Here is a 27,591-nt window from a genome sequence, read left to right as displayed (position 1 = left end):
TTGACTGGACCTTTGCAGATCGCCATTTGAAGTAGTAATCTAATATTCACTTTCTACACAATAAATATATATATATATATATCTTTGAAGATTATTTCATTTTAGTAAGGCTGTTGGCGCTTTCATTATCATACATGTATGTTTTATGGAGAGGGGGAACTGATCCTTTCCTCAGTTTTCACAAAAAATCCAATCAAGTGCTCTAAAAACAAAGAGCCAAAGAAAGCAAGCAAGAACGCTTGACGTCTAAGCTGGATGATGCTGAAGGAGCCTAGCAAACGTCTGTGCAACACAAAAACAACAACAGAAAGGGTGAAATGTAAGCCGATGATGTGCAGCATTGTAGGGCCACTAAATAGCCACCTGTGATTCATGGCGATTTTTAAAGTCGATGCAAGGCACCACAGCCGCAAACTGCTTCCTGCGTCACAAAGCCTAGAGGAGAATGCAAAATCAAAGAAAGATTTATACAATAAACACAAATCAAATAACTTTTTACCCTGCTCTTTGAAAACTAAAGATCAACTCTTGTTTTGTTTTTGTTTTTTATGCAAAATTTTACTTGATGTATGTAGGAACTGGGAAGAAGTGTGAACCCTAATAGTGACTTTCAGTCATTTATGAACCTTGCCTCATGTTCTTGTTCCTTTATTTTCTTTTTCTCAATGTCTCTCTATCTGTGTTTTATTCCTCTCTACTTGCAGCTTATACTTTCAATTCCCTCAATTCAATTGTCATTTGAATCGTGATGATTAAGACGATGGGTGAACTACTTTAATCGCAGTTTATCTTCATATACAATTCAACAGTGGGCTACCAGATGGTTCAGTAACAGAGGATATGGACATTCAGGGTAATTCTTCAACTGACGACAAGCTTCAGTGAGGAGAACAGAACAAAAATCAACACCGAGAGAGATGACAGGTAAATAATGAATGTATATATATGTTTGCAGTAGTCAGAAAGCAAAACCTTCTAGTTGGAGTCGTCTGCAGAGATGCAGTGGCTAGTGCAATTACTTTAATCATGCATTCTACTGTAGTTTTTTACATTGGTTTACATGACAGAAAAGGGAAGCACAATAGACCCAGAAGGTTCAAACACAAAAGTCCAAACTGCCCCATGTGTCTCTCCCAAAGAAACAAATCGATGGTTTACTCGCCATGTAACAAGTATCATTTCTTTGTGTGTGTTTTTTTTTATGCCTTTTTTAAAATTTGCCTGGTGGTGTTTTAAATGCAGTGATACTTATTATATGGGTGGAGAGACATGAGGAAACCGTCAGAGGTTTCCAAACACACGGTTGAAGGAAACACAAGATTGGCACTTTACACGGGTCAAAGGTGAAAGTTCACTCTGTAAACACTGCGGAAGAAAAGGACAAGAAAAACCTCAAAAGTACTCTGGTCCTCATCTCAGATTTTTTTGTTTTTTTTCCTATCTTGACATATAAAACTGGCACTTTGAAAGCCAGCTGGGCTCACGTCTGGTTTAAACCAGATCTGATCAAATAGTTATCGTTAATCATCCTTCCATCCAGTGACAGGATGCGGACAGATCTCTACCTTTCATATCAATCAGCGGTGATATGTATAACATATCAGTCAAAGCCTCTCCACGTTCAGCCTGTACGCTGCGGTGGCCATACAGGCGGGATTCAAGGTGAAATCTGACAGACTCGAGAGAGACAGGAGCACGAATGAGGTGGAAGAAGATTTGAGTGTTCGGAGCAAGATCACAAGGTTCAGAGTTAAGGGTGAGAGAAAAAAAAGGGAGGGACGTGAGAGACGCCCCCCTGCAAGGACACGGCCTCGGGAAAGAGCTTGACACTCACCGGAAATTCGGGGGAGAACTGTTTCAGCCAGTCCCCCAAAAAAGCCTCAAACTCATCCCCGTCCGGGAGGGCGTCAAAGTCTATGTCTTGTAGGATACGGTGAAAACCTATGTCTTCAAGGCTGTTGTGAATAAAGACAACTAAACTCTTAATGTCACTTTACAAAAAGCAGCATTCAATACATTGATTGTCTTTTAAACAATTTATTTTCCTCACAATCTCTTATCTTAGCACTGACAAGTTTAAAAGACAGGGCTGTTGGAGCAAATCGTCCCGAGAACAACTGTCTCCCCTCAATCAATAGGTCTAAGAAAAATAAATCAATGAATACATAAATAGAGGCTATTTTTTTTTCTCATAACGAACAAAAATTTGTCCACAAAGTCGATATATGTGTCCTCAAGTGCTTTAGGTACAAAATAAAAACAATATTATTATCAAAATATTCATTTTAATGGCTTACTTCATACATAAATACATGTTTAAGAACATAAAAGCGATCCACTGATTGTTCAGATGTCAGAATGACTTCATCTGGGGCTGCACACACTTAGGGTTTTTTTTCTGGTATAAGTCAGGAGGGGAGGATGCTACAAATATGCCAGCCGGCGTCCTTTGTTTCTAATTTTCTGTCTATACCTTTTCCCCAGGACGGCCGCCAGGTATTTCTTCACTGCCATTTGCTTTCGGTAGCGGCTGTAGCTGTCTGTGAAGATCCCGTCTGAGTGTCGCTTGGACAGGGGCTCTGAGCTGTCCTCCAGCGCTTTCCCCCCGCTGCCAGAGACAAGAGGGAGGTTTTTCAGCATCACAAACACACACACACACAAACACACATGCGACTGCGCAATCACCAAGTGACCTCTGCTTGTGGGGCTTAGGAGTCTGGATGCTGGAATTAGGATCTTAAAGGGCGGGGGAATAATGAGATAATGAGATTCATTTTGTTCGGAACGATTCCGCCTGGAGGAGTGATGTGCCTGCAAATCCATTTTCCTTTATTTTGGTGTCACATCCTCTGTTTGTTTAACTTCTAGCCCATCCCAGGGCAATTTGGCACATCTCTCCAATAAGATCTGATAAGTCCTGCTCATAAGACTGGAGTAAGTGCATGCCTCCCCTTCCATCAGCAACCACTGGGACTCAAGGCAATAAATTATTCATATGGAAATAAATTCAAGCCTGAATGTGTGGGTTAATTCCCCCCCCCCCCCCTCGCGCCTTAATGACACAGCTCAGATAGTGACACTTCCAAATCAATCAAGTGCCCATTTGCACCCACCCTTCTTTAATATAGCTGATCCAGAGGCAGTTTTTTCAGCAGCACGCATTGTGAGAAAAATGGGATCACAGACATGTATACAGCACACGTATAACAGCGTGGATTGAGGGCATTTAAAGGATCCGTCAAAGGAGACAAAGAACACACACACACACACACACACACACACAGGACAGGAACACATCACATAGAAAAGAAGAGGTGACAAACAAGAAGATGCTCTTACCCTACACGTTTTGCCATCTGAGATTGCAGATATTTCCTTGCTGATATCTGACCCAGCGCTTTCCTGTAGGCTTTATTAAACATGCCGTCTGCGTGCCTTTCCGTTCTGGGATAATAGATATAGCCACAAAGTGAAATCACCACAAACCCAGGGCATTTATAGAGGCAACAATGTCAAGTAGCTGCACTGCAGAATATATATGTCTATATCTCAACATGTCAAGTGTAATATCTGGTCTTAAACTGCACTTTTTTTAATGAAAGACTAAATACAAATTTAGAAGAAATATTTAGATTATTATATTTGCTTCTTTCTACCTTTTTTTTTTTTTTTAAATCTGATGCATCCAGTATTTAAGGCAGAATTTCCAATTGGCTATTTTCTTGCAATTTGGAAATGTCCATTAGGTTCTTTTTATACTTATTAAAGAAATTATGTTTTTCCTCATGTCAGTTTAAAATAAAAAGACTTCAGAATTAGACACTGACTCACACACGAACACAAAACATGGACAGAAATAGGACTACAGCAATGAGATGTTTAAACATGGAAGGTTTCCAACGTTAAACAAGGTTTGGGGTTTAAAAAACAACCAGAGGGATGATATATATATATTCACCTTTTGTCTGGAGGGTAATACAAAGTGTAGACGTCGCCATCGACAGACGGAGGGTTTCTCACATCCATTTGGTCTCTGTCATAATCCAGGGACGGTAAAGAATTTCCATCCTCATCATAAACCTCACTGTCAAGTCTAGATAAAAAAATAACAAAGCTTTAAAATAGACACATACAACACAGCTAAGTCCCCTGAAATCTTTACACTTATTCTCTATACTTCATTTTAAGCTACTTGTTACCACAGTTTAAAGGCAATATCCTTTAGAAAATAGATTTTCTTTCAAATAAATCCTACTTTTCCTCAACAAAACGTTTCCTATTAATTATCTAATCACATACATTGGTTCAATGGCTCCAGGACAGATTGAGCCACTGTACTTCACTGCCTAATTCCCCTAAATTACATTAGAGTCGCTCCCTGGTGGATGTTTCTTCGCAATTTCTTCTGTGTGAGCAGCCCTATGGATTGTCTGTCATACACTGTTATCCAGTAATCCAATAAAGGCTATTGTGGCTGCAGACATCCCTAACTGTGAGTCAGATATTGTCTTTGCCCTGTGCCCCTGCAGCTGCTGCAGTGTCCAATCCTCCAGTTCCCTCCCTATGCATGCAACAAGAAGAAAAGAGGATGAACACCTGAAGACCTTAGGGATGAAGGGATGGAGTACATACCTAACAGTGGGGAAGCTAAGCCCCACAGGTGAGCAGTTGACGCTGTAGTGCATTATGATTCCATAGATGAGTAAGGCTAGAGTCGCTTTGCTAGACATTGTCCTGCTGTAAGAGAAAGACACAGTAAGTGAGTGTATAGTAATAACCGTCCATAAGAAGAATCGTGAGGTGAAATTCAATAACTTTAACATCACACCCATGAGTTTATAAGGGGGGGAAAAACAGCCACACCTGAGTTTCCCCTCACACGCTCCGCGCTTTTACGCAGCGTAAAAAGTGCCTCCTCTTACCAGTTGCGATCCGCTGAGCGATCCGCTGAAGACCTCAACTGGGGAGAGTGAGATAGGATCTCTATCTCAGCCTCTCTCTCTCTCTTTCTCTTTCTCTATCTCCTCTTCCCCTCCTCTTCCTCTGTTCCCTCGATGAAGCGCTTGTCCGGTCTCTTGTTAGCGGAGAGTGCAGCAGCGCTCCGTGCGCCCGCAGCTGACTTCTCGGGGGGTTTTACGCGCAGCTTGTCTGAGATGGAGATCAGCGCCGCCGAACATTTGTCTGCGGAGAACTTCCCTGCGTCCTGTGAACTTAACTCCCCCTTGGTTTTTTATCCATGAATCTGAGCAGGCAGGCCTTTTACACTTTTCGCGTAGGTAAGGGGAGGGTGGGAGTTGGGGTGGACAGCGTCATCGCCCCCCCCCCCCCCCCCCCCCCGTCACACCCATCAACAACCCCCCCCCTCCGCACCCATTGGAGAGCCTCCTCTATCCGCGTCAATGAAAGACCCCGAGACTAGTCATAAAAAAAGAGTGGGTGTTGGCGATTCAAACATTATGATTAATTCTACAGGGAATTGATGAGGTCTGACGTCACGCCATAGATAGGATCACGTGGCATGATGGGATGGGAGGGAGGACCCCCCCCCTACACACGCACACTTCACACAAAGTCGTGTCTCCATGACTTCAGGGGACCTTGAATTACATTGAGTTCTTACTCTAACTTTAACCATAGTTACTACTTTGTCCAAACCTAACCTTACACTAAACCCGACTGAAATCAGCAACCTATACTTAACTGAAAGCCTTAACCAAACCTAACCCAACCATTAACTTAAACCTAGACTAACCTAAACCTGACCCTAACCTAACCCTAAAACCAACCCTCACCTAAACCCAACTGACATCCCTAACAAAACCTTAACTGTAACCTTAACCTTAACCTTAACCTTAACCTTAACCTTAACCTTTAACCTAAACTAAACTAAACACAACCAATATCCAACCTTAGCCTAAATGTAACCTAACCTTAAAATGTTGTGATTAATGTTAAAGGGACTTGTCTTTCATCCCTATACTGTGACTGTGTAACAGACTTAGTAATAGTTCAGTACAGGTAAGTGTGTCGTGGAGGCCCCTCCCCCACCACCGGTCCACTCCACTAAGGTCAGAGGTCACACTCCACTGCACAACCTGAACCTGAGTCATCTCTCTGAATTATTTGGTTTCATGAACATTCAGATGCGGTTGTTTTGATCCTCTTTTCCCTGAATGGACGTCCTGCTGTCGTCTCAGTAATAGACCACCTCCGTTCTGTGGAAAACTGCAAGTGTTTGTCATAACGCTGAGTAATCCATCGCTTTATTACAGCTGTGGAAGAAATGTCCTCAGCCCTTACAACAGCTATTGATCTGATCTCACACGGAGACAAGGGTTTTATTGGAAAGTGCTGAAACCTGATATGTTAGTCGGGTGGAGCTGTCCAGTGCTGAAATGTGACTTCTCCCATAGAAAAGTTCTCTCTCTTTGATGCATGTGGCTTCATCCATAAGAATACATTCAGTCAACACGTCCTTCCTGTTCACACACAACGTCCCAGAGGTCGGACTCAGTCACAGAACCAGATGCTAAGGACATTTACACAGTTGGAACCTGACTCACCTGGTGGAAGGTGGGGGCTCTTCCCTGTTGCTGAGGTTGAAGTTCTGTGTGACACATGTAATTCAACCCATCAGTAAGATCCCCGGTGGAAAAGCACTAAATATATTATCATATTATTATTATCATCATCATTACAACTACTACGACTACTATTAATTGGTGCTGCTATTGTCAAAAACATAATTGCATCCATGAAAATCACTATGATTACTTCAATTATATCAATCAGTCTGACAGAGCTTAATCTGTTTCTGGTCTCTCTATCTTTTTTCTCTCCCCTCTTTCCCACCCGCCTCTCCTCTCTCCCCCCATTTGTCTCTGCTCGCCCACACGGAATCTGGTTCTGTTGCAGGTTTCTCCCGTTAAAAGCCTGATTATGTTTCTGTCTCTCCACAGTCACCAAAGTGTTTGCTCGTTGTGGAAGTGTTTCACTATAATATTCATAGGTCTCAATCTGACTATGTAAGTGCTTTGAGATGATGTTGTGCCTAGGCGCTACGCAAATATAATTGAATTGAATAAACCAACAATACAACAATGTGAAATTACTCCATTAAAGTAATCTCTATATAAGTTGAAGTATTATTTGGTCAAATGCTCCAAAGCTCTGTCTGTTTTTAATCGCTCAGTCTCTGGAACTGCTAACAACTCAAAGACATCTGGAATGTAAGTGTCCCAACTGTGAGAACCTTTGTGTTTGGGGTCACAAGCCAAACACCACATTCAAGTAAATCTTCACCTTCGCAAATGAAGTTATGTTTTCATTTGTTTCATTATGCAAAAACTACTGAACCGATTTCTATGAAACTTGTTGGAAGGATGGGACTTGGTCATGAGAGAAAGTCTTGGGATGGATCAACACTTTTTTGTTTAATCACTTGCTGACTGATATATGTGAGTCTTTGTAATCTGGTGACGCTTTTTTATATATTTCAAGGGACTATTTAAAAATATATATGTGCTCTACTGAGTGATACACAAATAACAATGCTTTTATCTTAAGCTCATCATACTCTATCTTTCTAGTTAAAGCCTCAATTGGTGAATTATCAAGTATCTACAGCTTTCAGATAACTGAAGTAAGGTAAAATACTTCCTTCTAAAATATATGGTAAAATATGTTAAAATACAAATAGTCAATTACTTGTTGTTCATAATTGTGTGGTTTTACCATTGTTTGGTAGAACCTAACCTGGTCAACCGACTGGTTCCCATGCCTGGACACTAACAGTCCACTGGTTCTTCTTTGCACACGTTAGGACCATGTGTTGAATCTTTAGTGGGTGATTCAGAGCAGTCGATCCTGTCCTGGCTCTGACGTCAGGCGGCGGTTTGCTTAGCGCAAAGAAACTCTTTGCTCTTAATTCTGAAGAGGCTGAGGGAGGAGGAAGAACAAGACTCCGTGATGAGAGTCCTCGACTTGTTCTGAGGGAACACTGCCTCCATGTGGTCATGAGGATGAAGTGCACTGTAGTGTAGCAGGAAGATAAAGTTAAATGATTGGTTATTTTTCTCTTGTGGACACTGGACAGTGCAAAGTGGGAAATAATTAGGATTAACATAAGATAATCGTATAATAATGATCGTCTGTAGAAAATTTAAATGACGATGAGTAATCCGGCTTTGTTCATCTCTTAATGACATTTCAAAGAAATAAGCGCTGATGTTGCTGCGGTATCAGTTTGGTCTAAATCTAATTAATGAGAGAATATAAAGCAGATACGAATATGTATTCAGTAATCACCTGTCGCTCTAGCTCATCATGAAGCTTTTATAATGATTGTGGGATATGAATAAACATGCTCCTATCTAAAATGCTTTTATAAGAGAAAAGCATTTTATCAATTGTATAAAGTTAAATGAATTGTTCCTTTTCTTTGAAACTGATCATAATCTAATATAATCACTACAACCAGTACATTTTTAAACTGGCTCTCCTGACCGTAACTCCTCAGTAATCTTGTCAGGATTATAAATGAGAGGTGAGAGATGTGTGACTAGAGCGAAAGACAACATGCTCCTGTTTGTTCAGATGATTTCTCACTCAGCAGCTTCCGTAAATCCAAACCCTTTAATAACTTTTGCCTGGAAGAGGAATCATAACGGGGATTCCAGTGTCTGGCAGAACAGACACTGGAAGTCTTTTTACACTGTGATGCCTCTTAGGGACAAGCTGTGTTTATGATCGTAAACTATTCACTAAAAACTGATATATCTTACATTTGATAAGCCCATCCCTCTTTATAATCATAATAATAATAATAACAAATTTTCAGTGTATTTTTCAAGTTACACAGTGTTTAACAAGATACAATGATAAAAGCAGTTAAGAAACTGTTCAAATCAAAAGGAGTTAAATATATAAGAGAAAAGTATAAGTAAATCAAGGAAATAATATCAAATAGAAAGGAGGTTACAAGAATGCCATTATATAAACATTTGTGTAAGAAGGTAAGGTAGAAAATATAATTAGGATCAGACCATCAGACCGTAAGATTAAAAGCACATTTATACTAATGTGTTTTTCAGAGTGATTTAAAAGAGGATGAGGGTGACCAGGCTTTTTCCTCTAACAGAAAAAGCCTGGTCACCCTCAGTGCTCAAGTTATTTCATTTTTAAACCTTAACCAACAAATAATGAAAACTTAATCCTGTTGTTTTCTGACTAAAATATAAAAATCAGGGAAATACATATTGTTTTTACAGCAAACTGACAGATGAATAACCGGCGACAGCTTTCGTGACATATCAACAGTTTTTTAATTAAACTCAGAGGATGACAGATACATTATTCATCCCTGCAGGAGGAATTGATGAGAGTAATTAAAACTGGGTTCATATTGAATAAATAAACATTGCATTAAAAGGTTCGGCTGAAAATTGTTGTTTGCCAAGTTGGACAGAAATTCCTGATACAGGCGGAACCATTAAAGCCAGTAAGTGATAAAACCAAGTCCGTAAAAGAGGGGACTTCTTTATAGTAATTGCAGGAAGCACACATGGGGAGGAGGTAATCACCAGAGTAATATACAGTGAGAGTCTGTCAGTGTTGACCCTGGGAGTTACACTGATAACACACCAGCTACGGCTCACTGTGACAACCACACAGATATGTTTCATTACTGAAACATATGATTGCATTTTATATTGCTATATATTTACATTTTAATTTCAAACCTTATACAATTATTTATTTGATGTACATTTCATCTTCTAAAGGTAGAAGCTATACAGACACCATGTGGAATATGACTGGAACCATTCATTTGAATAGTTTGAAGAAAAGGTAATTATACCACAGATACATGACAGTGTAATACCACTATGGCAATTTAATTAAATAATTTATGTACTTTAACTATTCATATTATGTATTTTATGTATCATACTTATCTATATGAGTCACTTTACTGCTTTTACATACTGTGTTAATATATTGTATTGAAGAACATATTTCTTTGGCTTGTCATTATATAGTTGCTCATTTGTATATTTGTATATTACCTTTGTAAATCTTTATACCAGGCACAGTTAGATTTCTGTTATTTGTATGTATTTACACAATGACAACAGAGTGCTTAAATCTTGAATCCATTGAATAGTTCACATCAGGTGGTTTAATTATTATAAAGCTTAACTTGTCAGTGAAGGATTGTGGTAGTACAGGAAAAGATCAAAACTTGTAATTTCTACAAATAAATAGATTTTAATGTTGTTATCTTTCTATGTATACGCTGTTTTTAAAATATAACATTATTCATAAATAAAGAGATATTTAACTGCTGTATAATGTGGATGTAAATGTTGGGGCAGTTTTCAGCAGCAACATTAGAGGAAATGTTTTGAACATTCAGATCAACATCTACCACAGTGTGGCGCTGTTGCCAACAATACCCCAAGATACAAGATTAACTTTAGTTGGGCCCGAGCAGCGAACAGTGGGAGACAGTAGGAGGTCCTTTTGAAATTGTAAGGATTTTTTATGTTTTTTTCAGGCAAATGAATTGGCTTTTTGAGGGCTTTAACATGGAGAAAATTATAAAGTGATGAAAGTTTACGTGTTCTCGAGTAATTTTCAATGAGCGTGATAGAATGGCTAAACGGCCCCCCCGTCCAAGCCTGAACAGCTCTATATGTCAATATTTCCTCAGGGCCACCTACAGAGATTTCCTCAGGGGCCACCTACAGATCAGTGTGAAAATGAAGTTGTTGTAACATTGTCCAATTGACACAAAAATGCTCACGCTTCGTCAGAGCCCCTACTTGAACAGATCTATTACTGTATGTTATAATACTGATGACGCCACCTATTGGCAACAGTAGGCCCCACCTACTGGAATATTACTTTACTGTCTTGGTACCTTTACCTCAGTGAATGATCCGAATTCCTCTTCCACCATTGGTTAAGTTTATTTAGTGGCTTATACTTTAGTACTTGTTCGACAAGTACTTGTAACATAGTATTTCTACTGTGCAGTATTAGATGGTAGAAATATTATTTCCTCTTCGTCCTCCAGTCCAACAGGGGACGCTGCTGGCTCGGAGATCGGAGACGGTTTCCTGTCGCTGGCTGTCTTTGTCCCCTCAGAGACTCGATGTGCTCTGAGAGGAGAAACATGTCCGCCGTGGAGCTGCTGCGGGTGTCGGTACATGACCGGATCAGCGCTGCTGCTGAAGACTTCCTTCTACAAGTGGAGGAAGGAGGAGGAAAGGCTCGAGTCCCGGAGCTGAGAGCAATGCTGATCGAGCGGCTAATGGCGGCGGGGGATCAGATCCTCGCTGGGCTTGAGGAAACCTTGTTAAAGTACGAGGACCATGTGGAGCAGTCCGAGCGGGAGATCCGCCGCCATAGGAAGCTGTTCGATGCCGTGATGAAGCCCGAGGTCCGGCTGCACAGAGCAGGTCAGTCCCTAGAGGAACCGCTAACATGCTAACGTTAGCTAGCATCAGCCCGAGCAGCGGAGTTAATACGTCATTTCCGGTCTCTGTCTGCTGCACCCATAGATATATATAAAGGCTAGATGTCTCGGCCTACGGAGTCGAACGACCGCACATGGCGGCCATCTTGCCACAGCCAGGTCGCTCACCCATAACATTGTGTTGGTAGGGGTACGTACTTTTTAAATAACTATAACTTGCTCAATTTTCAACCGATTTTTAAACGGTTTGGTTTGTTATAAACGTCAGAGACATAGTTATGACACTGCGCACTTATGAATACTATTTTTTATGTTCTTAAAAATAAAATCATGTTCTAAAATAGGTACAAGATTTCCTTTTAAGAATATACATCAATAATTATTTTATTTTATTTAAAAAGTACATTTTTGGATTAGATTATATTCAACTTTATTGTCATTGCACAGTACAAGTACTTATACAACGAAATGCAGTTTAGCGGCTAACCAGAAGTGCAAAAAAGGACTTAAAGTGCAGAGTATTGTGCGTATTTAAAATGGAATGTAAATAAATAAGATATGTACAGTAGCAAATATATATGGAATAGTACCGTATTAACAGGTATTGTATTGCGGGGAGAGACGGTGGTCTAGTGGCAGAAACTTGGACTATGGGCAGAGAAGGTCTCTGGTTGGACTCCACGGAGAGACAACAAAAGACGAACCTGGATTGATCTGTCCAAAAATCCAAGAGTCTCCCTACCCTGTCTAGTGCCCCTGAGCAAGGCACCTTACTCCCCCAACATCTGCTCCCCGAGCGTCGTACATGGTCGCTCACTGCTCTGTGTGTCCTGCACCAGATGGGTCAAAGGCAGAGATTAAATTTCCCTACTTGCATGAATGTGCCTTTGCATGTCTGTGCATGTGTTTGGGACTAATAAATGCATCTTAATCTTAATCATATAAGAACTATGAGGAGTAATAAAGGAAATAGTACAGTATTAACAGGTATTGTATGATATAAGAAATATGAGCAGTAAGTAATATATCTGAAGTAGTACAGTATTAACAGGTATTGTATGATATAATAACTTTAAGCAAGATAAATATATAAATATGAATATACTATAGGCAGGACAATACAGTAGTAAAAAAAGTAGCAGTGTAGTGCAAGTGTTCAAATGTTCAGTGGTTGGAGGAGGGTGTGTGGCCGGGGGGGCTGCTGCTATCACTGCGGTGCAGAGTTCAGCAGGGTGACAGCCGCAGGGATGAAGCTGTTTCTGAACCTGCTAGTCCGGGAACGGAGGACCCTGTAGCGCCTCCTAGAAGGGAGATAGATGGATACTTTATTAATCCGAGGGAAAAAATGGGATGCCCAACGCATGGTGATGAGTTTTAACCACCCTCTGCAGTGACTTCCGTCCGCAACAGAGCAGCTGCCATACCACACTGAGATGCAGTTGGTGAGGATGCTCTCGATGGTGCAGCGGTAGAAATTCACCAGAATCTGAGGAGACAGATGAGCCGTCCTCAGTCTCCTCAGGAAGAAGAGACGCTGGTGAGATTTCTTGACCAGGGTTGAGGTGTTGAGGTTCCAAGAGAAGTCCTCAGAGATGTGGACACCCAGGAACTTGAAGCAGGTGACACGCTCGACCTCCGTCCCGTTGATATAGATGGGGGTGTGTGTGTCGCCTTTCTTCCTGAAGTCCACGATGAGCTCTTTGGTCTTCTTGGTGTTGAGAGCCAGGTTGTTGTCGGCGCACCACGCCGCCAGGTGCTGGACCTCTTCTCTGTAGGCCGATTCATCGTTGTTGCTGATGAGGCCAATCACCGTAGTATCGTCTGCAAACTTGACAAAAGTATTAGTTACATGTACAGGTATGCCGTCATACGTGAATAGTGAGTATAGGAGAGGACTTAGCACACAGCCCTGTGGCACGCCGGTGTTGGATAGGAAGTCCCGTATCCAGTTGCAGAGGGAAGGGTTGATGCCTAAATCGCTGAGTTTCGTTATCAGTTTTGAGGGGATTATTGTGTTGAAAGCTGAACTGAAGTCTATGAACAGCATTCTTACATAGGAGTTGTTATTGTCCAGGTGAGAAAGTGCGGAGTGAAGTGCCGTGGAGATGGCATCCTACGTGCTCCTGTTCTGGCGGTAGGCGAATTGGGTGGGGTCCAGTGTGGGTGGTAAACAGGTTTTGAGGTGAGCCAGGACCATCCTCTCGAAGCACTTCATAATGGTGGGAGGGAGTGCAACAGGGCGGAAGTCGTTGAGGCTCGCTGCAGTGGAGTGTTTAGGCACTGGCACGATGGAGCTGGTTTTAAAGCACGTGGGGACAGCTGCTTGGGCCAGTGACAGATTGAATATGTCAGTCAAGACCTCAGCTAGCTGGCCAGCACAGGCCCTGAGCACGCGTCCGGGGATGCCATCAGGGCCAGCAGCCTTACGTGCGTTGATCCTGCTCAGTGCAGCACACACGTCGATGGAGGAGAGTGTGAGGGGCTGGTGGTCTGAAGTGGGCACAGCCTTGATGGTCGCCTCCTGGTTTCCCTGTCAAAGCGAGCATAAAAGCTGTTGCGCTCGTCAGGGAAGGAGGCATCACTGTTTTGGGGGGAGGTGTTGGTGGGTTTGTAGTCAGTTAAAGCCTGGATGCCTTGCCACATACGTCTGGGGTCGGAGTTGTTTTTGAAGTGCTCCTCAATCCTTAGCGTGTGGCAGGGCTGGGCCTTCTTGATGCCCCTCTTCAGGTCAGCCCTGGATGAAGTGTAGGCCTGGGGCCGGTATTTCAAAATGATCCGACAGGATTAATCCACCTGGATTGGATTAAATCCTGATCAGATCCTAAAAACGGGTATTTCAAAGCAAATCTGATCCTGAAGATTCAGATTTGGCAATCCAATCCTGCCTTTGATCCGGATTAAAAGCTGCTGTTGAGTATTTCAAAACTTAAGTGGGAAATCTGGATCAGTTTGATCCTAAAAATCAGGATCACCCTGATCCCACCTCAGAGGTGGATTTGAGGGAGATTACATGTTAAGATTTGAACAGTTGAAGTGTAACTGCTCCCAAAGTTCTTTGTTTAATACAACTAAGCTTCACTGCTGTTTGATCAATGTTTATTTCCTTTTCACGTTCTTTTTTTTTTTTTTCTGCAAACATGCGCGCTGTTCACTGCAATGCTTTAACAAATCGGCGTCAGAAGTGCAACACAGAATAAACATTACACTACTGCGTGTAAGTGACATTACAAACTCCAATTAACAAGGAATTATGAAGGAAAAACAATGTGATTTATTAAACAAACAGTGTTAAACTATGCAGTATACATTTCAGTCTTTTAACTGCTTTTCCAGCAACTGAATTCTTAACTTCACTTCTTCTTGTTTAAGAAGTGTTAGTTTGATTTGTTCATTTGTTAGAATTATTTGTTGCTGAGCCCGTTCCGTTTCCACCTTCAGTAGTTCATTGTAGCCATCCCCCTTCTCAGCTTGCCTTTTGCGCTTATTTAAGTAAGTTTTTTTTGTTAAGTTACCCACTGATAAAGGCCTCCACTGAAACTCTGTCAAATGTTTTTATTCACATGCATTCAGCACACACACTTAATTTTCATAGCCAAAGCTCAAAAAGTAATGCCATTTGGAGCAAGTCTGTGCAAGTCTCTTCCCACAGACATCTGTAAAGAAAATCTAATATTAAGGTTTTAGGGCTGTCCCCTTTGTTAACAACTGTTTCCTAAAAAGATATGTACAACACATTTTAAAATCTACACACAATGCCTTGCGAGTGAATGCATTCAAATGGACTGTGGACCGCGACATACAGACGCTAGCCTATTTACTAGCTTGTTAGCTCCTTAACACAGGAGTCAATGGAGCAGCGTTAGCTCGCATTAGCGCGAACTCTGCTTAATTAGAGATCGCCGAGCTCTTCTCTCAACTTTGTGCTGATTTACATAATTGGTTAACTCAATATAATGATTGCCTTTCATCTAGTCTGAGGACGCATCAACACTGGCTAAGATTATACTTTAATTCAGAGACAATAGTTGAGCTAGCTTCTCCTTTTTCTGTAAAATGTTGGCTCCATTTCCCGTTTCCTGTCTGTGATCCAGGGGGCGGGACGGATTTGGACATCCCAATCTGCCGATATCAGGATCACTCTGATCCAATCCAGCAAAGTTTTGAAATACCGGGATAGATCAGGTTGATCCGTGGATGAGGACAGGGGGATTTGGTTATCCGGATCATTCTGATCTGGATTACAAGTTTTGAAATACCGGCCCCTGAGCATCACCTGATCTGAAAGCGATGTCTCGTGCCTTCAGCAGTAGACAGACCACTTTGTTCATCCATGGCTTCTGGTTAGGGAATATAGTGATACGTTTGAGGGTGGTGACACTGTTGATGTTGGTGTTGATGAAGTCCACATGTACCACTACCACCACAATGTTATGGGTGAGCGAGATGACTGTGGCAAGTTGGCAGCCATGTGCGGTCGTTCGACTCTGTTGGCCGGCAACGAGGACGAGACATCTAGCCTTTATATATCTATATATCTATGGCTCCAACTCTCACCTGAATAATGAGGATGAGGATTTGATGCTGTTGTGAACGAGTCTGTGCAGAAAACCTGCTGCTGTGTTGCTCATGTCTGAAAGAGAAAGTCTGGACACATTTCTCTAAGTTTTATCCACAGGTCTTGTCTGAAAGCAGCTTAACCAACTATCTAACTTCCCCTTGCCCTGTTCTCCTCTGTTAGTGACCTACTTGGTTTATTTGGCCTCAAAATTAAAAACGTTTTTTACCAGAAACCCTTTGTTTTATGCTGCTTCCTTTACGAGCTGTGTCGTAACACCAACTGTTAACAACCTCAACATCTCTGCTTTCTGAATGTTATCCTTCAAAAATCAGTTGACATTAAACGACACAACACAAGTTTTTCAAAACACTTAAGACAGTGAGGATGATTGGATGGAGACTAGGGAACCTCAGACAGGTTTGAATACAAGAAATAACAGCCTCGAAGTGATATGTTGACATTAAATTACACTACACAAGTTTTTCAAAACACTTCAGGAAACTCTGACATGATAAACGTGTGTATTTGTGTTTCAGTGTATCCTGCAGACTTCCAGCAAGTGATAGTGAATAAAGATGATGTTCCCCCTGAGGAGCAGCAGTGGAGCCGCCTTGTGGACCAGGAGGACCCTGAGCCCCCCCACATTAAAGAGGAACAGGAGGAGCCGTGGACCAATCAGGATGGACAGCAGCTTCAAGGACTGGAAGAGGCTGATATCAAGTTCACATCGACTCCTGTCACTGTGAAGAGTGAAGAAGATGAAGAGAAACTTAAATCGTCAAAGCTTCATCCGAGTGAGACGAAGAAGCACAGAGCGGACTGTGGAGGACCAGAACCAGCCAGGAACTCAGGTCCTGATGGACGTTTACAACCAGGTCCTGAGGACAAGACTGAAGACTCTTCTGAGACTGAAGAGAGTGAGGATCATTGGATGGAGACCAGGGAACCTCAGACTGGTTTAAATACGAGAAATAACATACAGCCTCTAAGTTATATGGGATGTAAGACAGAAAAAAAATCGTTTAGTTGCTCTCAGTGTGGTAAAAGATATAGCTATAAGGGAGATCTAAATAAACATGTGAGGAGTCATACAGGAGAGAAACAGTTTAGTTGCTCTGAGTGTGGTAAAAGATTTAGCCATAGGGGAGATCTAAATAGACATATGAGGAGTCATACAGGAGAGAAACAGTTTAGTTGCTCAGAGTGTGGTAAACGATTTAGCCAAAGGTGCCATCTAAATACACATATTAAGAGTCATACAGGAGAGAAACAGTTAAGTTGCTCTGAGTGTGGTAAAAGATTTAACCAACGTGGCCATCTAAATATACATATGAGGAGTCATACAGGAGAGAAACCGTTTAGTTGCTCTGAGTGTGGTAAAAGATTTACAGAAAGTGGCAGTCTAAATACACATATGAGGACTCATACAGGAGAAAAACCGTTTAGGTGCTCTGAGTGTGGTAAGGGTTTTAGTCATAGGTGCAATCTAAATTCACATATGAGGACTCATACAGTAGAGAAACCGTTTAAATGCTCTGAATGTGGTAAAAGATTTATCAAAAGTGGCAGTCTAAATACACATATTAGGAGTCATACAGGAGAGAAACCGTTGAGTTGATCTGATTGGTGAAAGATTAAAGATTCAGTCCTATTGTACGAGACATTTGAGGATTCATGAAGGAGAGAAGTGACTCAGTTGCAACCTTTGCAACAAAAGACTTATTAGGATTCATCAGCAGATATTCATTTTATACATATTCATAGTTCAGTGTTTTAAATAGACTTAACAGGTTTTATGTGACCAGAAAATAGAACTCATTGAATAACACGGAAGATTTGTGTTGATATATCTTGTTTCTACTGATTTCTACATAATTTATCTATTTTTCATAAAGTCCTTCATGTCGTTTTAACTGCTTGAGGTATCATGGCCCGAATACGGGCCATGATACGCCCGCCAGGTGTGTATTTTTTATCGATCAGTGTCAAACATTTATATTTAAAGAACTGCGGTTCTGATACAACATATAGTTAGAAAGCTAAGATTCTTCTGATTCCACTGATGTAAACCATTTCAAGATCCGATCTCCACAGCCGGTACAATAAACGTCTCAGTTCAGCGTCAGTCAGACCGGAAATTAGAAAAAAGTTGTCGCCACTTACCGGAGAATCATCATATTAATCCACAGATAAATAAAATTCCAACAAAAACGGTGTTGGTACATCGCCAAAGGTCCAGACGATCCAATCCACTAATATAATCACTCCATAACGCACTATTTCATCAAAGAATAGCCACAGTCTGTTGTTTACACAGAGGTGCTGTCTGCTGTGCAGCCATCACCTCCGTGTTGTACTCTCACTCTAACTATGTGTTCATGTAAACAATGCTTCCCAAATGCTGGCTAGCAGCTCCTATTGGGTTAAGTGAGCTGTCAATCTAAACTTAACCCAATAGGAGCTGGCATGGTCTGTCCACAGCCTACAAGAGCCAACGATGCACCTCGTTGACGGACAGAGCCTGCCCATCTTCTGACATTAAAAGACTGAGCCAATTGCTACCGATTGTTATGATGACTGGCGTATCGTTTAGCCAATGAAATTTCCATCGTAAAAAAGTGATGATCCACGGGAAAAAAATACGGAGGCCCCATGCAAATGACTGCGCAACAGTGTCCAGCTGGTGCCAGAGCGCCGTGCGTCCGTGTTTTGTCTCCGTCGTGACTGCTACATGTTGCTAAAATATATGAAAGATGTTTATTTGTATAAATTTTAAACCATTTGACCGGTTTTGTCTCCTTTATATAAAAGTATGTTTTTAAGTGTAAAATTAGACTTTTTAGCCTGGTTGGTTACCATGGTTACAAAGGGTCTGTTAGAGTCTCCAAATGGTCTTTGTGGAAAACGCCTAGACATGGCCTTAGGAAAAAATCTGTCAAATATTCATTTTCTGTGGTATTGTTATCAAATTTTAACTCGGGCTAGTCAAGGCTTCATGCTAGGGCCCCATTGTGTTTTCCAGCTAGAGTCATCAGCAGGCATCTGTTTACCAAGATATTCAGGCAAAAATAAAAACCTTCTACTTCACTGTGTGCCAACTGCTATTACTCAATGCCAGTAGTACTTATAGTGATTATGACTGTTAAGGGGGAAAGGTCAGAATGTTACCTCTCAAAAGAGACCAAGACCATGCATGTACTCTAAATGGTTCAAGAACAGCGTTCAATTTAATTTGGGTGTCCTCAAACAGGCGTTTTAGGCGAATATCACCCGTTTCTTAAGAGGTTAAGGTTAAAGTGTGCTCCTTAATGTGTGTTTTTAACTTGTTCATATGATTAAATACGTTTGTTTAAAACAATGGTTTCTTGGTTTGTGAGATTCAATGGCAGTGTGTGTTCTCCTTTATGTATTGAATGTGTTTCCAAGAAGAAAGGTCCAATAAAAAGATGATGGCGTCGTCACCCTCCTCTTTGTCTCTGTACGAACGGGGGCTGCACTGGCTACAGTTGAATCGTCTCATCACGAGAACTGGGAAATTTCAGGTCAGAATATCTGACATATGAGTCGTCTGGAACGCAGCATTACACTCACACACAAGGACAGTGAAGCAGCGATGACGGAGGAGCCCTCGTTGACATGAATGACGGTAAATGTCAAACAGCAGGAGTGTTCCATTCAGAGACAGCTGTGATGTCCTCAATCTATGAAATTAAGATAAATATTTTGATATGCTTGTGTTTTTACTGGGATGATTTGGATCCGTCTGTCAACCTGTGTGATACTGGACTCAGTAGATTACAGATCTATATAAAACAACAGATCATATGGTAGTGATTCAAAACAAACATTTAATCTAATGAGCCTTTAGCAGGCAAGATCCACATCACTTGACAGATGCAGAGTGCATCTCGCATGCAACGCTTCAAAATGCATGTGCTCGGGCACTTTCAGTGCTGCTTTGCAGTCCTAGCAATAGTAGAAATTGTTTTTGTTTTCATTTTAATTTGAAGTTGATCTGAAGTAAGCTCTGGTACAAGTACCTCAAAGTAAAAATGTGGAATATTGCCAAAAATGGCCATTAAATGCAAAATGGCGGGCTTCCTGTTGTGTTTTCATAATGCCCTATGAGAAGTTTTAGTTTTTCTGTTTTTCCATTTTATTCCATTATAGTTGAAAATTGGTCTCTGGCTCGTACACGTCCAGAAATCCCAAAACGCACAACATAACAATTACCTTAAATATGTGTTAATACAAAACGTGGTACCATATTGTGATATATTGCATTTGTATAACACATATGGATCAAACTGAGAAACAATAATGTGACATTTAGTATATTAATATTATTTATTACGAATTACTATATTTTTATATCATCTTTTCCCAAACCCTCTAAGTGGAATCCAATTTTTTTTATGGATGTGCTCCTTCAGCTGCAGTGGCCCGATCGCAACCACCAGGGGGATTTAGAGCTCTGCATTTGTGACTGTGCAGCATGCATTGTGGGTCCTCCTATTTTTCTGCATGAAACTATCCTCCTCCTCATCCTTCTCCTCTGACCCCATCCCTCCTTTTCTTATTATCCTCTGCTGTCTTAACATCCAGCTGTTCCCGGATCAGCTGTGACCGGACGGATTCCCAGCTGTAAGGCTCCAGTCCCGCAGGCAGAGGCAGGCAGGGTCGGCCATGTTATTGTGTGGGGGGTGGATGCAAGTTTAATATTAGGAAGTGGAGGCTGCACAGAGGAGGAATACTGCAGGATCTCTTCTCCTTCTTCTTTTTATTAATGTCCCGTGTGGTGGCTGTGATGCAGCTGCAGGCCTCCTCTTCCTCCTCTACCTCCTGCTCCTCTTCATCCGTCACCTCTCTGGAACAATGAGTGACTCCTGCAACAGCTACGACCTCCTCGCACATTGCTTTGATTTAACTTTTTCACCGGGATCTGACTCGAGGAGGGAAGGAGGAGAGAAGGACGCGGATCCTGTGAAGGTAAAATATCTCAGATTATTAGGCAGGTTTTTGTCAGATAAGGATGGGCCCGTCTGACCTTTCAACAACAAAGAGAATAATCTGTCTCACTGGGACATAAACCTCACTCACATTCAAAATCCAGTGTGTCTAAAGGTTAAAAAGAAATGTGAGAGAGAAGACAGCATGTGCTCAGGGTCCCTGTGGAATATGAGTGTAGCCATGATATCATTTAAATACTTAGAAATAGGACAAGGTCATTATACCACGAGTAGATCACAGTATGGTACTATTACATTAATTAATTAAACATTTCTACTGTGCAGTATTAGTTAGTAGAAATATTATTTCGTCTTCGTCCTCCAGTCCAACAGGGTTCGCTGCTGGCTCGGAGTCTCTGTTTCCTGTCTCTGGTTGTCTTCTATGGTCTTTGTCCCCTCAGAGACTCAGAGTGCAGAGAGGAGGAACATGTCCGCCGTGCAGCTGCTGCGGATGTCGGTACATGAGCGGATCAGCGCTGCCGCTGAAGACTTCCTGCTGCAGGTGGAGGAAGGAGGAGGAAAGGCTCGCGTCCCGGAGCTGAGAGCGAAGCTCAGCGAGCGGCTAATGGCGGCGGGGGATCAGATCCTCGCGGGGCTTGAGAAAACCTTGTTAGAGTACGAGGGCCGAGTGGAGCGGGCAGAGCAGTCCGAGCGGGAGATCTGCCGCCAGAGGAGGCTGCTCGATGGCGTGATGCAGCCCAAAGTCTGGCTGCACAGAGCAGGTCAGCCCCTAGAGGAACCGCTAACATGCTAACGGTAGCTAGCATAAGCCCGGGCAGCGGAGTTAACACGTCACTTCCGGTCTCTGTCTGCTGCCCCCGTCTGCTCCACCTCTCGCCTGCAGAGGCGGTGGTCTAGTGGCAGAAACTTGGACTATGGGCAGAGAAGGTCTCTGGTTCGTCTCTGGTTCGACTCCACGGAGAGACAACTAAAGACGAACCTGGATTGATCTGTCCAAAAATCCAAGAGTCTCCCTACCCTGTCTAGTGCCCCTGAGCAAGGCACCTTACTCCCCCAACATCTGCTCCCCGAGCGCCGTACATGGTCGCTCACTGCTCTGTGTGTCCTGCACCAGATGGGTCAAAAGCAGAGATTAAATTTCCCTACCTGCATGAGTGTGCCTTTGCATGTCTGTGCATGTGTTTGGGACGAATAAATGCATCTTAATCTTAATCTAATGAGGAGGATTTGATGCTGTTGTGAACGAGTCTGTGCGGAAAACCTCCTGCTGTGTTGCTAATGGTGTTGTGCAAGTTCACACCTCATGAACTAGTTCAAAGTTCAGTTCATACAAGTTAACATGAATAGTTCACGTTTATAGTTCACCATTTAAATTCTGAACTAGGTCATAGTTCAGTTAATTTCATAGTTTAAAGGTGGAGTGTGAAAATGAAAGATTGTTTTTTAAAGAAAACTGTATCAATCACTACCCCTTGCCTTAAACTGTGATTGATATATATAAATTCCTAAAAGAAATGTTGTTTTTAATTGTTTATATTATTGCTAATTTTGCCTGCTAATTTATTCATACCCTGCAAACAAAAGGCACAACAAATCATAGTGCTATGCCTTGCTATGAAACCAATTATTAGGCTAGACCTTAATTTCTATAATTTAATGTAAAATATATGTGTGTATGCGTTGTGTGGGAGCGCGCACACACACAGTCGCCCGCTCCTGGTATTTCATTCTGGGCTGATACTATGAGGATTTAACAAATTAACGTGACGTTCCCTCAGGTCCACGTTCAACATATGAAAACTGATTCGTAAAGTTCACTGTTCGAGAAAAATATACGCGACATGCACAATACTGCACAGGGAGCCACTGCAGAGTGGCCGAAGAGCTGCATGCGTTTCCAGAGACGCGAGGTATTACCCACAGGTCTTCTCTGAAAGCAGCTTAACCAACTTACTAACTTCCCCTCGCCCTGTTCTCCTCTGTATGTGACCTAATTGATTTATTTGGCCTCAAAATGATTTTTTATATATACCAGAAACCCGTTTTTTTATGCTTCTTCCTTTACGAACTGTGTCGTAACACCAACTGTAAAATACCTCAACATCTCTGCTTTCTGAATGTAATCCTTCAAAAATCTCAACAGTCGACATTAAACAACACAACACAAGTTTTACAAATCATTTCAGGAAACTCTTAAATGATAAACGTGTGTATTTTTGTTTCAGTGTGTCCTGCAGACATCAAGCAACTGATGGTGATTATAGAAGAGGTTCCCCCTGAGGAGCAGGAGGACCGAGAGCCCCCCCACATTAAAGAGGAACAGGAGGAACGGTGGACCAATCAGGATGGACAGAAGCTTCAGGGACTGGAGGAGGCTGATATCAAGTTCACATTGACTCCTGGCACTGTGAAGAGCGAAGAAGATGAAGAGAAACTTAAATCGTCAAAGCTTCATCCGAGAGAGACGAAAGAGAACAGAGCGGACTGTGGAGGACCAGAACCAGCCAGGAACTCAGGTCCTGGTGGACATTTACAACCAGTTCCTGAGGACAAGACTGAAGACTCTTCTGAGACTGAAGACAGTGAGGATGATTGGATGGAGACCAGGGAACCTCAGACTGGTTTGAATACAAGTAATAACAAACAGCCTCGAAGTGATATGTTGACATTAAAACGACACAACACAAGTTTTTCAAAAGACTTCAGGAAACTCTGAAATGATAAACGTGTGTATTTGTTTTTCATTGTCCTACAGACATCCAGCAAGTGATAGTGAATAAAGAAGATGTTCCCCCTGAGGAGCAGCATTGGAGCCCCCTTGTGGACCAGGAGGACCCTGAGCCCCACCACATTAAAGAGGAACAGAAGGAACCGTGGACCAATCAGTATGGACAGCAGCTTCAAGGACTGGAGGAGGCTGATATCAAGTTCACATTGACTCCTGTCGCTGTGAAGAGTGAAGAAGATGAAGAGAAACTTAAATCGTCAACGCTTCATCCGAGTGAGACGAAGGAGAGCAGAGCGGACTGTGGAGGACCAGAACCAGCCAGGAACTCAGGTCCTGATGGACGTTTACAACCAGGTCCTGAGGACAAGACTGAAGACTCTTCTGAGACTGAAGAGAGTGAGGATCATTGGATGGAGACCAGGGAACCTCAGACTGGTTTGAATACAAGAAATAACAAACAGCCTCTCAGTGATATGGGATGTAAGACAAAAAAAAAATCGTTTAGTTGCTCTGAGTGTGGTACAAGATTTAACCATAGGGGCAATCTAAATATCCATATGAGGATTCATACAGGAGAGAAACCGTTTAGTTGCTCCGAGTGTGGTAAACGATTTAACCAGGGGGGCCATCTAAATATACATAAGAGGATTCATACAGGACAGAAACAGTTTAGTTGCTCTGAGTGTGGTAAAAGATTTAGCCGTAGGGACAGTCTAAATATACATATGAGGAATCATACAGGAGAGAAACCGTTTAGTTGCTCCGACTGTGGTAAAAGATTTAACCAAAGGGGTGATCTAAATACACATTTGAGGATTCATACAGGAGAGAAACCGTTTAGGTGCTCTGAGTGTGGTAATGGATTTAGTCATAGGGGCACTCTGAATAGACATAAGAGGATTCATACAGGAGAGAAACCGTTTAGGTGCTCTGAGTGTGATAAAGGATTTAGTCATAGGGGCACTCTAAATACACATAAGAGGATTCATACGGGAGAGAAACCGTTTTGTTGATCTGATTGTGGTAAAAGATTAAAGATTCAGTCCTATTGTACAAGACATTTGAGGATTCATAAAGGAGAGAGGTGACACAGTTGCAACCTTCGCTAAAAAAATACTTATTAGGATTTATCAACAGATATTCATATTATAAATAATCATAGTTCACTGTTTTAAATAGACTTAAAAGTTGTTATGTCCCTTATAAAATATAAATCATTGAAAAACACGAAAGATCTGTGTTGATATATCTTGTTTTTACTGATTTCTACATAATTTCTCTATTTTACACTCACACACAAGGACAGTGAAGCAGCGATGACGGAGGAGCCCTCGTTGACATGAATGACGGTAAATGTCAAACAGCAGGATTGTTCCATTCAGAGACAGCTGTGATGTCCTCAATCTATAAAATTAAGATACATATTTTGATATGCTTGTGTTTTTACTGGGATGGTTTGGCTCCGTCGGTCATCTGTGTGATACTGGACTCAGTAGATCAGAGATCTATATAAAACAAAATAGAGCAGAGATCAAAACAAACAAATTTAATCTAATGAGCAACATCTGAGGTCAGGAAGTTCGGTTTGGCATTGCTCCGTTTGGAAGAAACTATGCCCGAACAGAAGCTGTTCGGACCAATCAAATTGTCAGGGCGGGCTTTATACGATGATGGACAGATGATCAACCATATATATCTGATCAGCAGTTACTTAATCAACTACGTCATCAAAGAGCGCTTGGGTCGACTTTGTTTTCCACAAACATGCCTGCCGCTGGAGAGCTGAGATGTGTAGATGCTGCCATTGAGTCTGTTTTAGAAGACATCGACAGCGCATTCATTTTGAAAGAGGATCAGAGAAACGCGATCAAGGTATTTGTAGATCGAAAAGATGTTTTTGCCGTCGTCCTAAGGGATTTGGAAAAAGTTTAATTGATCAGCTTGCCCCGATGGTCGCGAAGAAGATGGGACACGGGAATGTCGCGTTCCAACCGTGATATTAAGTTCTTACAGGACCGACAAATGCGATACGATTTGTTTGATGTGTTGTGGAGTTGTAATCCTAAACGGAGAACTTGTTCGTAGGTGCATTCACCTTTACTGTTTCTCTCAAAAAAGCTGATCGTGTTGGTAAGTTCTAGCCTGGATGCCAGACGAACTTAGTCCCGCCCACAACAATTTGGTCGGGCAGTTTCGGTCTGGAGTCGCTCCATTGGGAAAAAATTATGGGGCGTGTTTCAACTGACCAGGAAGTAAAATTCCTCTTCGCTCAATTGGATAGACCTACAACCAATCAGAGCAACGTAGTATGTGACGTATGCTAAGCAACGCAGTGTGAGTTATTTACTGGGTTCACACCGGACGCTTCAGCGCAGCGCCAAGCCTTAAATAACAGCTGGCTCCCATCCACTCCCATGTTAAAACTTTGTGCCGGTCACACCGGAGGCTGAAGCACCGCGAGGCAGCCTTGGCGCAGCGTGGTGCTTCAGCCTCCGGTGTGACTGGCACAAAGCCGTGCAGCGATCAACGGGTGATATTATTAGCGCTGCCCGGCGGTTCAGCGTCGCTTCAGTGTCCGTTGTGAACAGCCAAGCGCTGGGGCGATAGGGATTAGCGCGGTGCTCTGGCGTCGCCTCCACGTTCTGTGTTCCTCTTTCAAAATGAATGCGCTGTCGATGTCTTCTAAAACAGACTCAATGGCAGCATCTACACATCTCAGCTCGCCAGCGGCAGGCATGTTTGTTGAAAACGAATTCAACCCGAGGGCACTGTGATGACGTGGTTGATTACGTTACCGTTGATCATCTGTCAATCATCGTATAAAGCCCGCCCTGACAATCTGATTGGCCCAGTCGGGCCATAATTTTTTCCCAATGGAGCGACTCCAGACCGAACTGCCCGACCAAAATGTTGTGGGCGGGGCTAAGTTCGTCTGACATCCAGGCTAGGTAAGTTCTCCGTGTAGCCTTAAATTATTTTTACAACACCGGCAAAAATCGTTTTTACTCCTCTTCTTCTTCTACTTCTGCCAGCGTGTGTGCAGTTGAGTTCTGTTGACAACAACTATGCGTCGCTTTACATACGTCAAATAATTCATTGCTCTGATTGGTTGTAGGTCTATCCAATTGAGCGAAGAGGCATTTTTTCCCCTGGTTCGATTGAAAAGCGCCCCCTAATCACAGCCCAATGGAGCAGTATCAGACTCATATTCTGCCTAGAATTATGAATATGACAACGTCAAGATAACGGGTTGCCGACCCCTGTGTAGAACTGAATTTGTTTGATGTATTGGACGCTTTTGTGTCTTCTGTGACAGCAGTGTCCATCTCTTATAGCCGTCCTCTGGAAACACTTCCGTTGTCATTTTGCCTCCATTTGCCGCACGCTTCTGTAATGTGTTGTGTTGTGAAATTGATGAAGATGTTTTCTGACTTTGCTTGAGTTTTGTCAACTTGCATGTGTTTTCTTAAGTTGCTGTTCGTTGAGCTTTCAGGGCCACCTTAAAATGGCCACTAAATGCAAAATAGTGGGCTTCCTGTTTTGTTTTTCATAATGCCCATTGAGATTTTTTGTTTTTCTGGTTTTCCATTTTATTCCATTATAGTTGAAAATTGGTCTCTGGCTCGTACACGTCCACAAGTCCAAAAACGCACAACATAATAACAGTTACCTTAAATATGTGTTAATACAAAACGTGGTACCATCTTGTGATATATTTCATTTGTATGACACATATGGATCAATCTTAGAATCTTGAAGAAACAATAATGTGACATTTAGTACATTCATATTATTTAATTCGAATTATTATATTTTGATATCATCTTTTCCCAAACCCTCTAAGTGGAATCTG

The 27,591-nt window shown here is 42.0% G+C and overlaps 3 protein-coding genes across 4 annotated transcripts; 2 read left to right on the top strand and 1 right to left on the bottom strand.

Moving 5' to 3' along the window:
* Positions 1–2,424: 2,424 nt before the first annotated feature.
* On the bottom strand, positions 2,425–4,730 carry adcyap1a (adenylate cyclase activating polypeptide 1a). Of its 2 annotated transcripts, XM_053412690.1 has the most exons (4): positions 4,633–4,730; positions 3,959–4,093; positions 3,340–3,444; positions 2,425–2,608 (listed from the first exon to the last, which is right to left on the bottom strand). In XM_053412690.1, exons 1-4 carry the CDS (start codon positions 4,728–4,730, stop codon positions 2,425–2,427), a joined length of 522 nt encoding a protein of 173 aa, XP_053268665.1. The 2 variants fall into 2 exon arrangements, with proteins under 2 accessions (XP_053268665.1, XP_053268666.1); XM_053412691.1 differs by lacking the exon at positions 3,340–3,444.
* A 6,389-nt stretch (positions 4,731–11,119) lies between these two features.
* LOC128425611 (gastrula zinc finger protein XlCGF48.2) lies at positions 11,120–19,399 on the top strand. Its single transcript, XM_053412310.1, has 2 exons — positions 11,120–11,465; positions 16,577–19,399. The coding sequence occupies exons 1-2, from the start codon at positions 11,159–11,161 to the stop codon at positions 17,656–17,658; spliced, it is 1,389 nt and encodes a 462-aa protein (XP_053268285.1). The 5' UTR covers positions 11,120–11,158; the 3' UTR covers positions 17,659–19,399.
* Positions 19,400–21,420: 2,021 nt separating this feature from the next.
* On the top strand, positions 21,421–25,166 carry LOC128425610 (zinc finger protein interacting with ribonucleoprotein K-like). The gene is made up of 3 exons (XM_053412308.1): positions 21,421–21,771; positions 23,236–23,643; positions 23,766–25,166. Exons 1-3 carry the CDS (start codon positions 21,432–21,434, stop codon positions 24,749–24,751), a joined length of 1,734 nt encoding a protein of 577 aa, XP_053268283.1. The 5' UTR covers positions 21,421–21,431; the 3' UTR covers positions 24,752–25,166.
* The last annotated feature ends 2,425 nt before the right edge of the window (positions 25,167–27,591 follow it).

The sequence above is a fragment of the Pleuronectes platessa genome, chromosome 20 (assembly GCF_947347685.1).
Source record: "Pleuronectes platessa chromosome 20, fPlePla1.1, whole genome shotgun sequence".
Lineage (NCBI taxonomy): Eukaryota > Metazoa > Chordata > Actinopteri > Pleuronectiformes > Pleuronectidae > Pleuronectes > Pleuronectes platessa.
Note: the sequence above shows the minus strand (reverse complement) of the source record. Positions and strands in the feature narration are given on the sequence as shown.